Source organism: Sapajus apella, unplaced genomic scaffold (assembly GCF_009761245.1).
Source record: "Sapajus apella isolate SASKATOON/1434 unplaced genomic scaffold, GSC_monkey_1.0 scaffold55, whole genome shotgun sequence".
NCBI lineage: Eukaryota > Metazoa > Chordata > Mammalia > Primates > Cebidae > Sapajus > Sapajus apella.
In genome coordinates, this window is record NW_022436995.1 from 11,760,531 (window position 1) to 11,774,218 (window position 13,688).

Genomic DNA, 13,688 nt, shown 5'->3' on the forward strand with positions numbered 1-13,688 from the left:
CTCCGGAATCAGCCATTTCTCCGGAATCAGCCAGTTCTAATGATTTTTAGTGGAGAATGCTGTTTAGAAACTAAGATTTGAGTGCAAGGTGTGTTCATCCTTTTTGAGGTATCAGTGTCTTGGCCATCTCAGTGGATAGAATTAGGAAGTATGCATGTGTATATGTGTATGTGTCTGTGTGTATTTAGATCACTTAGATTGCTGTCATGTACATGATTCTTTGCAGGCCAGGTGATGTCTGTTTCAAGTACTTTGCCTTTGTAACACAAAAGCAGCCAAAAATAATATGTAAATAAGTGGACAGAGCTGTGTTTCAATAAAACTTATTTATGGGCATATGTATTTCATATAATTTTCATTTATGACATATTCTCCTTTTGACATTTTTTCCAACCATTTAAAAACAAAGAGGCCATTATTAACTTGTGGGCCATGCAAAAACAGGTGATAGAGCATATCTGGCCTGCAGGCTGTAGTTTGCCAAGCCCTGGTCTTTCTGAAACACTTTAGGTTTACATACAACACACAGACCTATATAGCCATACACTGCATAACAACATTTTGGTCAATGGTGGACCACATTTACAATGGTGGTTACCTGTACTGTAAAGGAGCTCAAAAACTCCTATTGTCTAGTGACATCATAGCCATCAGAACATCATAGCACAACTCATTTCATATGTGTTTTTGGTGCCGGTGATGTAAACAAACTTACTGAGAGCTGCCAGTCATATCAAAGCATAGCACCTACAGTTATGTATAGAACACAATACTTGTTAATTATAATAAGCGACCATGTTACTGGTTTATGATTTACTATATAGTTTTCCCTCCATATCTTTGTGTGATTGCTTCTAGGAACCCACATGCCCCCTCCTGTGGATATCAAAATCCACCAATGTTCCCTGATACAAAATGGCATAATATTTGTGTATAACCTATGCACATCCTTCTGTACTTTAAATCATCTCTAGATTGCTTACAATACCTATCACAATGCTTACGTATCTCTTCATTTGCGTGAATACAACATAGTACTTGGCACACAGTAAATTCAAGTTTTACTTTTTGAAACCTTGTGGATTGTTTTTTAGTTTTATATTTTATTTATTTTTAAAATTTTAGGTTTGGGGGTATATGTGCAGGTTTGTTAATTTATTTTTTATTATACTCTAAGTTCTGGGGTACATGTGCAGAAAGTACAGGTTTGCTACACAGATATACATGTGCCATGGTGGTTTGCTGCACCCATCAACCTGTCATCTGCATTAGGTATTTCTCCTAATGCTGTCCCTCCCTGGCCCCCCACCACCTCCAACAGGCCCCAGTGTGTGATGTTCTCCTCCCTGTGTCCACGTGTTCTTATTGCTCAATTCCCACCTATCAGTGAGAACATGCAGTATTTGGTTTTCTGTTCCTTTGTTAGTTTGCTGAGAATGGTTTCCAGTTTCATCCATGTCCTTCAAAAGGACATGCACTCATCCTTTTTTATGGCTGCATAGTATTCCATAGTATATGTGTATGTGCGCTTTTCTTTAACTGTGCTTTACTCTTTAATACTTGATTATATATTATACATCTTTCTAGTGAAATCAACCTGTCATCTACATTAGGTCTTTCTCCTAATGCTATCCCTCCCCTTGCCCTCCAACAACTGACAGGCCCTGGTGTGTGATGTTCCCCTCCATGTGCCCTTGTGTTCTCATTGTTCATCTCCCACTTATGAGTAAGAACATGTGGTGGTTAGTTTTCTGTTCCTGTGTTAGTTTGTTGAGAATGATGATTTCTAGTTTCATCCATGTCCTGCAAAGGACATGAGCTCATCCTTTTTTATGGCTGCATAGTATTCAATGGCGTATATGTATGTGTACTTTTTTAAAACTGTGCTTTACTCTTTAATTCTTGATTATGTGTTATACATCTTTCTAGTGATTTTATATTTGTCAGCTGTGTATATTTCAGTCCTTGTGAGCACACTTGATGATTTATTCTACTGTTCCATTTCACTTCAGCCCTCTAGGCAAATAGTAACTATTCAGAAAAATTCTCACTGATTGATATAAGTGAACTTTTCATTAATATTATTTTAGAGATCATGGTACCTTACTGGTATAAAAGAAGAAAACCCCCTTTTCTAAAGTACTTAGCTTACTTAGAGGAGGCAAATTTCTAGTTGAAGAGATTTGACTGATATTTAGGAATTGTTAGTTAAATATCTATGTCGTATCATGCGTATATGGAAATTTCATTTCTCCGTATTTTATTAAGTAAGCATAAAATGGACTAAAATATTTTCTTTTCCTTTTGGGATATGAATTTTTATCAGTTGGGACAGATTGTTTCTCTATAGGTTCTTTAGCAGATAGGAAGCAGATGTGGCAATGTGAAGAGACTACTGGGGGAAGAACAAATGTATGAGTAATCTGGAAAAAGATTAAAGTCAATTATAAATTAAATGTCAGCCTTTGGACCAGAGCTTTTTCATTCTTGGTACTCTGAAGAGATGAGAGCAACAACTGAGTGTTCTTAACCCCTCCATCAAGGGGGGAAAAAAAAAACGAGAGAGAGAGAGAGAAAGAAAGAGAAAGAGAGAGAGACTGTTTTTAAAACCAGTATTTCACTATACTTACTGTTCTATTTCCAGGTGTTTTTTTTTTTTTTTTTTAAACAGTCTGCTTTTGATTTTCTTTGGTTAGGTAAGACATAACCCATCATTAGCCTGTATTTGTACTTAAGAGTATTGTTTTATTTGGTTAGAGAACGTCTTTAAAATCATATGCTCTTTGTCAGTGCGCTTCTGGGAATGTCTGGCATGTTTATTGGTTAAATGCTTGGCAGATGGAAATGAAATTTTGTGAGGAATCTTCTGGATCAAATACAGATTTATTTTTACTTTAATAAAACTATCCAAAGCATAAAGACTTCAGTCTGAATGTCAACACTTGTAGCTGATCTGGGAGCAGTTGCGCAGATAGTACCTGCTGAGGATTGCAGTGATGTCCCCATTCCTGATGCCACTTTTTTCTTGTGCTTGAATTATAGACATAGACCATATAGGCATCTACGGATCTTTTAGATCTCCGAAGTGCTTCATAATGTGCACTGGGCATACTGTTTTCTTCAATACATACAAAAGTGCTTTGTATTTAATTAAATGAAGATACTGTTTAGTTTTGTGTGATACCACCCATTATTAGACCAATTCCATTGGCAATTATTAGATCAATTCAATCCCCCAAAAGAATACTTGAGAGACAGGGCTGGGAACAGTAACAATCCCTTTAGTTTAAAATTATACTTAGCAATAAGAAACAAATCATAGACTCTATAATGTAGCTTGTAAATAAATAGCAAATAACAAAATTAGAATCTATCTATAACAAAGTTAAGTTTTCCAGCTTGTCCATGCTTTTGTACATATTATTTTCACTTTTAAGTACATCTGCCTGATTGGTAATATATGTTGGGTCATAATGATTCTTAAACGTTATGTTACCTTTTAAATAATAATTCCAAGAAAAGTATAAGAAAATTCATTCATTCATTTTCTTAAATCAAGGATAAGTCCTTTGGAATTATTTTAATTCATCACATTTTTTCATTCATTCACCAAAACTTTATTGCACACTTAACTAAAGATAGGTCTTAAGTTAGGTGTTGGGGAACTGGTCATAGTACCTTTCTAGTCCTCAAGAACCTTACAGTTTAATTCTATTCAGTTAGATTGAGTATTGAAAAAAAGAAATGCTCTTCAACATCTGCTGGCTCTGTTGCCTCTGCTCTTCACATTAGTTGACGCCTTAAGGTTGAAATTAGTGAGCCCATCCTATAGTAGGTGGAGGAAGGCTTAGTGAAAACCCTTTTGAAATGTATCTTAATAGCCAATGGCCACCAATGTAACTGTTCCAGGAAAAGGAGACCTGATAGATGAGAAGATAATCTGTCAAATATATATATTTTTATAATTTAAAATTTCTCTGTAAATCAACTTTTAAAGATATAATTTACATGTAATAAAATTTACACATTTTAAGGGTAGAGTTCAATGAATTTTGACAGAGTATGCACCCTTGTATCCATGACTCTAGTTGTTCACCTGAGAGAGAGACTTGGAAGTTACTCTGGATTCCTTTCTTTATCACATTCAAATGATTACTAATTTCTGTCCATGCTACACTCTAAACTTCCATAGAACCTATCGTCTCTTTACTCTCCTGATCACTGTCTTGGTTTTTGATACGTCAAGCCCTTACTGTTTTTCACCTCTATTACTGCAGTCTACTTTATAACTAGCTTTTGACTCTTGGGTTTTTTCTTTTTCTTCTACCCTCCATGACGTTATTAAGTTGTGATTTTTCTAAAATATTATTCTGATCATATTACCCGCCTTGCTTAAAATCCCTTGATGACTCTTTACAGTTCCCATTCTCAATTATTTGTTTGATGGTGACATCATTTATCAAATGGAAAATATACTTAGAGAAGCAGATTTGCGGAGATAAGGTGGTGAGTTAGTTCACTTTAACAAAGTAGAAGACATAAAACATTGCCTTCAAAAGCATTTTTATTTGATTTAGGCTTTATGTAAATAACTATGGGGGAAGGAGAGAAAACAACCATTTCAAATACCAGAAACTGTTCTGAGATTTTTATATTGATGAAGAAAATGAATTTTGACAATGCTAGGTAGGAAAATTATGTTTGTTCAAGCGTGTTTATACTTGAAGTGATGATTAAGCTTAAGTTTATAAGCTCACATCTTCACCTTCACATGCTAGTCTGTTACAAATGCCTTCCCATATTTATCTAAACATGTCTCGAACGCTATGAGTTCCATGTAAATTGTGAGATTTACCTTTTAGATTGGTAAAGACGAGATCTGAGATAAAATAATTAATAGCAGGGTATCTTTTTACCTTGAGTGTGATGAAAACATAGAAGAAATATTTACATATGACAATAAAAACAGCAGGCTTTTGTCTTGCTGTAGAACTTGCCTCAACCTTGTTAGTACCTATGCTGTTTTCTATACTGAGAATATCCTATATCATCCAGCTTTTGTTGACACAGTGAGAAAAGATATTTACTTTAGTGCCTGAATAAAAACCTTATAGTACTGTGAAGTATTGGTAATTTAGTGCCTGAATAAATAAAGTATTTGTAAAGTATTTGTGTACTGAATGAGAATGACTAATATAAATGAGTTTTACCAAGATGCTCTGTAGTATTATTTAGAAAAGTGATTATTTCTTTAAAAAATGAAAATCCCAATCAAAATCCCACAGGTTATTTACAGATAACAATTGGATTCTAAAGTTTATATGAAAAGGCCAGACCTAGAATAGTGACACAATACTGAAGAATAAAGTTGGAGGGTTCACAGTAACCTTTTTCAAGACTGCTTTGTATAGTTAAAATAAACAGATGATCAAAGTATGATTTCACAAATCACATAGTTTATTGCCATACAAAGAGCTTATCATTTTTATTCGTAATGCTGAAAGAATGGGATAATAACAGGAACAAATATCACAGAGAATATACTCCGTAGATAAAGTACAATATCCACATAGCAAATGAGTTCCAATTTAGCTTAGAGTCCAGTTCTTAAAGTCTATTTGCTAAATTAGGATGGAAGCATGCCTCTGTGGATGTAAAGTCTAGTCAGAGTTTGGAGAGCACCTTTCCATAAGTGGCTTCAGGAGAGATGGTTTGATCAACACAGTGTACATGCATGACAACATGCAAGGTCCCTCAATACTAGCAAGCAGTGCCAGTGTTGCTGGGCTTTAAAAGTGTCTGACATAGAGTAGCCCTGACAAAGCTTAGGTTCTCAATCTGTCAAAATCTTGGGTTTATATGTGTTTTTAGAGTCTGGTAGTTGAGCCCAGTAACTCACATATGTGGTCTGATGAGGAGTGATATAACATTCTCACAAGTAGAGGAATTACTCTTCATGTTCTTATCACAGCAAAACGTGTCATTCATATAGTAAATAAACAAAGTGTTTAAACCATTTCAAAGCTACATAATAAAGATCCCTTATAAAACTACAGTAATCCCGACAGTGTGGTATTGGTCAAAGAGTAGACACATATGTCATCGGAACCAAATAAAAGGCCCAGAAATAGACCCATACAAATACAGTCAGGTGATCTTTGATAAAGGAGCAAAAGCAATTCAATACAGAAAGGATAGGCTTTTCAACAAACAATACTGGAATAATTGATGTCCATGTGAAAAAAAAAGTAGCATAGACATGGACCACACACCTTTCACTAAATTAACTCAAAATGGGTCATGGACTTAAATATACAAAACAAAACTATTAAACTTCTTTTTTTTTTTTTTTTTTCTGAGATGGAGTCTTGCTCTGTCAGCCAGGCCAAAGTGCAGTAGCATGATCTTGGGTCACTGCAATCTCCACCTCCCAGGTTCATGCAATTCTCCTGCCTCAGCCTCCCGAGTAGCTGGGATTATAGGCACCAGCCACCACACCTGGCTAATTTTTGCATTTTTAGTAGAGACGGGGTTTCACCATCTTGGCCAGGCTGGTCTCAAACTCCTGACCTCGTGATCCACCCACTTCGGCTTCCCAGGGTGCTGGGATTACAGGCATTAGCCACTGCACCAAGCCAAACTATTAACTTCTAAAGAAAACATAGGAGAAAATCTAGACAGCCTTGGATTTGGCAATTCGTGTTTAGAGGCAAGACCAAAAGTAGGATCCATGAAAGAGAAAATTGTTAAGTTGGGCATCATAAAATTAAAAACATCTGTCCTGTGAAAGACACTGTTAAGAGAATGAAAAGACAAACCAAAGACGGGGATAAATTTTGGCAAAACATATATCTGATAAAAGACTTGTATCCACGTTTTTAAAAAAAATCTTAAAATTCCACAGTAAGAAAAGAAAGAATCCAATTTAAAATGAGCTAAAGAGCTGAAAACACAAAGAAGATACACAGATGGCAAGTATGTGTATGAAAAGATGCTCAGCATCTCTTGTCATTAGGGAACTGCATATTAAAACAATGAGATACCACTACACACCTCTTGGAATGGCTGAAATCCCAGAACACAAATACCAAATGCTGGTAAGGATGGGGAGGTGTTAAGATTGCAACATGATACAGCCACTTTGGAAGACAGTTTGGTAGTTTCTTACAAAGCTAAAATAAATATAATCAGCAGTTATACTCTTAGTTATTTATCCAGTTGAAAACCTATGCCCACACAAAAAGTTGTAGGTGAATATTTACAGCAGCTTTATTCATAATCAACAAAAACTGGAAGCAGCCAAGATATTCTCAATAGGTGAATGGTTAAAGAAACTATGGTACATCTATACAGTGGAATATTACTCAGTGATAAAAGGAAATGAGCTATGAAGCCACAGAAAGACATGGTTGAAACTTAAATGCATATTACTAAGTGAAAGAAGTCAATCTGAAAAGGCTACACATTACATGATTGCAATTATAAGACATTCTAGAAATGGCAGAACTATAGTGACAGTAGGAAGATCAGTGGTTGCCAGAGATTTGGGAGGAGGAGAGGAGATCAAATGGCTAAAGTACAGGGGATTTTTCTAGTGTCGTGAAACTACTCTAAGATACTTTAATGGTGGATGCATGGCATTATGCATTTGGGAAAATTGTAGAAATTTACATGATAAAAAGTAAACCTTAATATATGCAAATTAAAAAATCACTTAGGAGTTTAAAGGGTCTCAGAAAGGAATACAGACTGACAAGAGAATCTAACTGTATTACAAATATATGAAACAACCTCCCTAAAGGGTTGAGGGAAAAAGACACTCATCTAAGAAACTTTGGAAATGAGCCTGTAAGACTAACTGCAAAAGCAATTACACCTAACCATTGTACTTTAGTTGATGAAGTTGTTTCTCATTGGGGGTACACATCAAAAATTCTGATACCTCTATAAATACATACTGGAATTGAATAATTAAGTAAATGAAGAGCAGATGGTTTGGAGCCAAACTTCTTGCTGGAGTAGAAATTTTCAGGTAAGCAAGGGAAGGAGGCTAGAATGATTCATTTGGTGATGGATTAGAGTTGGATTAAAGTTGGAGACATCAGTGTGAACTCATCTTTAGCTTAATATAGACCCAGTTACTTAGAGAAATATTTATATATATATACATACATATACACAAGTTTCTGTACACACACATATATATTCTTGCTGTGTCAGCTGAGAGGGAGTAAAGGATATGACCCCACAGTAGCAAGAAGTACACTTAGCCCCCAGATCTTTGTTTCTAATACTAGTCGCCAATAAAAGGAACTATGACTCCTCAGAAATGGCTTCTAGGACCAGGACAGGAATTAGTCTAGAAAATAGATGAGTCTAGAAAATCTTGTAGTGCCAGAAAGTAAGAAAATGCTAAGAAAAAGAAAAAAAAATCCACATTGATGGGAGCCAAAGGGGCATAGGAGCCCATTGAAAGAGTTTCCAATGGCCAAAGTTGGAACAAGTTGAACAACAAAATAAGCAAAATTGCACTGGATAATAACCCAAAGTATAAAACGAATATCCATGAGTCCAGAGTCTCTGTCCTCAAGGAGGAGGAGCTTAACTCCCCACTCCCTAAATGTGAGCTGTACATGGTGACTTCCTTACAACGTTGAGTATGAAAAGGAGAGGCTACAATAGTAACTTTACATTGGAGAGAAACCTGAAGAACATGACCTCAGCCTCGGCCTTAAACATGTTGATCAAGGTCAACATCAACAGTGATAAGTCATGTTAATAATATGTACCAGCTGGGCATAGTGGCTCATGCACTTCAGGCAGCCAAGGTGGGAGGATTGCTTGAGCAGTTCTAGACCAGCCTAGACAACATAGTGAGACCCTTTTTATTTTGTAGACAAAAAGTAAAACATTAGCCAGGCATGATGGTACACACCTGTAGTTCCAACTACTTGGGGATGTTGACGTGGGAGGATTGCTTGAGCCCAAGAGTTTGAGGTTAGGGTGAGCTATGATAGCAACGTTGAAGCACAGCCTGGGTGACAGAGTGAGATCCCTAGTCTCAAAAAAAAAATTATATGTATCTTAACCCCCATCTAATCAAGAGAAAAATATCAGACAAATCCTAATAGAGGATCATCCTACAAAATAACTGATATCAAAAACAAGTGAGAAATTGTCACAGCCAAGAGGAGCCTCAGGAGATATGATAACTAAATGTAATATGGTATCCTCAATGGAATCCTGGAACAGAAGAAGGACATTAGGTAAAAACTAAGGAAAACCTGGATAAAATATGGGCTTTAGCTACTAATAATATGTTGATATTGGTTGATTGATTGTACTAAATGTGCTATACTAACACAAGATGTTGACGATAGGGGAAAATGGGTATGGAGTATATGGGAACTCTCTGTACTATCTTCTCAATTTTTCTATAAATCTAAAACCATCTTAAAAATAAAGTCTATTAAAAATGAAACTATTATTTAAAGTCCTCATAATAATCTGGTGGTTTCTGTCTCTTCTGCAGTTTTGACAGTATTTCCTGCCTTGCTGACTCTTCTTCCCTCTCGGACATCACCTTTGATGGCAATCCCATAGCTCAAGAGTCATGGTACAAACACACTGTCCTTCAGAATATGATGCAGCTGCGCCAGCTAGATATGAAGAGAATCACGGTGAGAACCCTTCCAAAGTGTTCACCATGTTGTTTTCTTTAGAGTGGTTTAAGATATTGGGGTGCATATTCTTTGATTGAAATATATCTTAATTTTAATGAACTATGGGTTATCATGATTATGTACTTCATAATTGCAATTACAGAGTTTTGACCACCTGACCCCATCCCCAGTTTAATTGAACAGGACTTTTAAAATTCCTAGCCTTCTGTTTAATTATCATGTTTGTTTTTCATTCTTGCTTAATATCTAACTAATAATTTATTTTGAAATGAATGAGAATTTCATTAAGTAACATAGTGTAATGGTTAAGAGCATGGGCACTGGAGCCAGATTGCCTGCGTCTGAATTCTGGCTTGACGGCTTCCTAGCCATAGACCATTGCCAGTGTACTTAACCTTTGCATACCCTATTTTCCTTCAAGTACAGTGGGGATCAGAATTACGTCATAGAGTTGTTGTGAAGATAAAATAAAGTACTACACCTTAGAAGACTGTGAGGATCCTAGGAAGCATTTGTATGTAGTTGTTATTGTTATTGTTGATGTTATACCTCCCAAAGAAGCTACCTCTTTTTATTCATTGTATTTCTATGTTATTTTCTACATTTAGATGTTTTAATATGGCTTCTGTTCTAAGTGAAATGCTGTGCATAATAGCCCTCTCTTTTTAACATATTATAGGCTTCAAGATGTCCTGTAATTAAATACACTTGTTTATTTGACCAGGTTTATTTTTTATCAGAAAACACATTTTAATCATCTCACTGTGATAGTCTCTGAACTAGAAAAATATCCTAATCCTCTACTTATTTTCTCTCTTCTGGACTGCTAATTAATTTTCATGTGAATTCCGATGATCAGCTAGGTTTATGCAATTGCCAACTGGCCTATTCCTTTGTATATTAGCTTCACAATGTGTGCAGTTTTCATTTACGCATCAGCAATACTGTGGACCTGTAAGGTGTCTAGCTAATAGGTAAAAGTGTGGATGAATTGATGGATACCAGAAGTCTTCTAGGGCTCACCTCTCTCTGTTCCATGATGGAGCTATGGTTCTTTGTTCTCTCAGTTAATTCAGCTCTGTAGCGTCAATACTGTTTCATACTTTTGTGGTGACTCTTTACCCTTATCTCACATGTCTTTCTTAATTAAGCATCTGTGCTACTTCTTAATTACTCTTTCTGATGTGGTTGAGATGAGTGGGGTAAGATATAGAGCTAACCCATTTATGTAAATTAGTACTTAATTTTATGCTATGTTCCTAATAGTGAATTTATTTGTCAGTCTTGTCCACCCAAACTATATATAGTCTTTCAGGTCAGAAATCATTCTTCTTTTTTGCCTGGCACATACAGATATTCTTTAAATGCTTACTACCATTCCTTCTCTATCTCACATACTACTAAGAATGTAGTTTAACTTAATAATAATTAATAAAGGCTTGTTGACTGAATGAAATTTATCTGACTTCCATGCCTTAAATAAAGGCAAATGATACTGTATGTAATTATTGTCCTTGTGCATTCCATAAGGTATGCTTGCCTGGTAAGGAAATGGGGGAAGATACCCAGGATGGGAGCAGCACCGCAGTTCTGCTAAATGTATGGCATTAATAGCTATAAAGTATATAAAGATATAGGCCACATATATTTAGGATATATATAGACTATATATTTACATGTAGGATATAAATATACATTAGCACTTATAAAGCGTATCTGCTCTGCTGTTTAATTTTTAAAAATTAAAAATAAATTAGAAATAATCTCAAAATTATAAAAAGATTGTATACAGTAAAAGATCTTTTTCTTTTTCTTGAACTATTGAGAGTAAGCTGTTGACTTGATTCCCCAGCAACCATGGACACTTTAATGTGTAATTTCAATAAGCAAAGACATTCTCCTATGTAACCACAATATAATAACAACATCAAGAAACATTGAAAAATTGCTAGCATCTGATTCTCACACCACATTCAACATTTACCAGTTATATCAACATTGTTCTTTATAGCAAAAAGATGCAGTTTAGAATTAAGCATTCCACATAGATGAATTTTGTTGTCATGTGTCTAAAGTCATCATTTTTCTGGAACTGTTCCTCAATATTTCTTTGATTTTCATGACTTTGATATTTATGAAAATTATAGGTCAGTTTTTTGTAGAATGACCCTCAATTCAGATTTTTTGGGTTCATCCTGATTAATTTTTACTTATAGGTTTTTGGCATTAATATCATAGTAGGGATTTTGTATTCTTATTGCATCTTAGCCCAGCATGTCCTACAACATGTTATTCATATTTCTTTATTGAGGATGCTTACTTCAAGATGATTTCTGCCAAGCTTTTCTTTGTGAAGTTTCTCTTTTTCCCTTTGTAATTCCATTCCTCACAAAAATTTCAATTTATTCATTCAATTGTATCAATATGGACTTATGGTATTTAGTCTCACCTTTTGTTTATAACTTTTTAATAACTTTAGTGTGGAAGCTGTACCTTTTTAAAGGACTTTTTATAACAAATGTCAGCAAACAGCCTATGAGCTGGCTGTTTTTGTAAATAAAGTTGTATTGGAACACAGTGATGCCCATTCACTTATGTTTTATCTATTTCTCCTTTGATGCTGCAATGGCAAACTCAAGTAGTTGCTATGGACACCATATGGCCTACAAGCCCAAAATATTATCTGACCGAAAAATTTGATGATGCCAGGTTTTGTTTTGTTTTGTTTTTGAGACAGAGTCTTGTTCAGTCACTGGAGTGGAGTGCAGTGGCAATCTTGGCTCACTGCAATTCTGCCTCCTGGGATCAAGCGATTCTCCTCTCTCAGCTTCCCGAGCAGCTGGGACTACAGGTACACGCCACTGCACCCAGCTAATTTTTGTGTTTTTAGTAGAGATGGGGTTTCACCACATTGGCCAGGATGATCTCAATTCCTTGACCTTGTGATCCACCCGCCTCAGCTTCCCAAAGTACTGGGATTATAGGCGTGAGCCATAATGCCAGTTTTGAAACTATTTTTTCTCTTTACAAAACAATATCTTAATTGAATTTTTGTGTAAATTACCATACAAACATTCTTACTGTGTTGGACTACACAAATACTTAATGAATTTCTATGCACTAGGGCAGTGGTTCCTAAACTGCCTGCAGAGGATACTCCAGTCAACTCACAGGAAATTAATATTTTTAATTTCCAAGAGAAACACAGTAAGATTTGACATCTGTGAGACTCTGAGCATCTTAGTAGCTCAAAGCAGTTTACTGCTGGGGTCCAACCCACAGACCCAGGCTTGCATGGTAGATGAATAATGTACACTGACACAGGTATTTTGCCTGGCAGTCTGGCTAACCTATACTGAGAAGGGTCTGGTAAAGAGTTAGCAGCTGCAGCCCAATCAGCCAGCAAAGTTGTTTTATTTAGTACAGATTAAATGGCAAAGGTCTTGAGTAAACACCACTAGAGGGTAATTGACATTGCTGGCCTCCTGAGTAGAGAGCAATCAAGCACCCTTGGGTAATCAAAGGGTCTTAAGACCACATGAGTAAACAAGCTATTTAGATAAACTCCTCTACATTCCTATGTATCTAAGCCCTAAGCTTTTAAAAGAATTCAGCTGCCTTCAGCTAAACCTTTTACTGAAGCTATGCAAACCCCCCAGCGTTCCCAGAAGGTTTGTGACTATTTCCTATAATTTTTCCTCTAAAAATTTTCCCACCACCCTGACTGAACTCCCACATCTCCTCTTTTTCTTTTTTTTTTTTTTTTTTTTTTTTTTTTGCATCTGGCTTTATTGATTGAAGAGTACAGATGTGTTCAGTAACAGGTCTGTTAGTCAAGGTGTCATTGCTCTTATTCTGGCTTTGTATCCTAGAATTAGTAAATAACATAAGACAAACATAAGTATAATCAGTGACATTCTTTTCCACCCAAGGAGTGACCTGGCACCGTAGTCTGATGTGTGCCATTGCTAAGGAACCCCACTAGGGGTATGTTAATTCCTCCTA

The 13,688-nt window shown here is 35.8% G+C and overlaps 1 protein-coding gene across 11 annotated transcripts in view; it reads left to right on the forward strand.

Annotated features, from left to right (window-relative positions):
* Positions 1–13,688, forward strand: part of LRRC49 (leucine rich repeat containing 49) — a 135,878-nt gene that overhangs the window by 66,127 nt on the left and 56,063 nt on the right. For all 11 annotated transcript variants that reach the window (XM_032244671.1, XM_032244672.1, XM_032244667.1 and 8 more), the window contains one exon: positions 9,533–9,680. In XM_032244671.1, the coding sequence (XP_032100562.1) occupies positions 9,533–9,680 (148 nt within the window). The remainder of the gene's footprint in view (positions 1–9,532; positions 9,681–13,688) is intronic.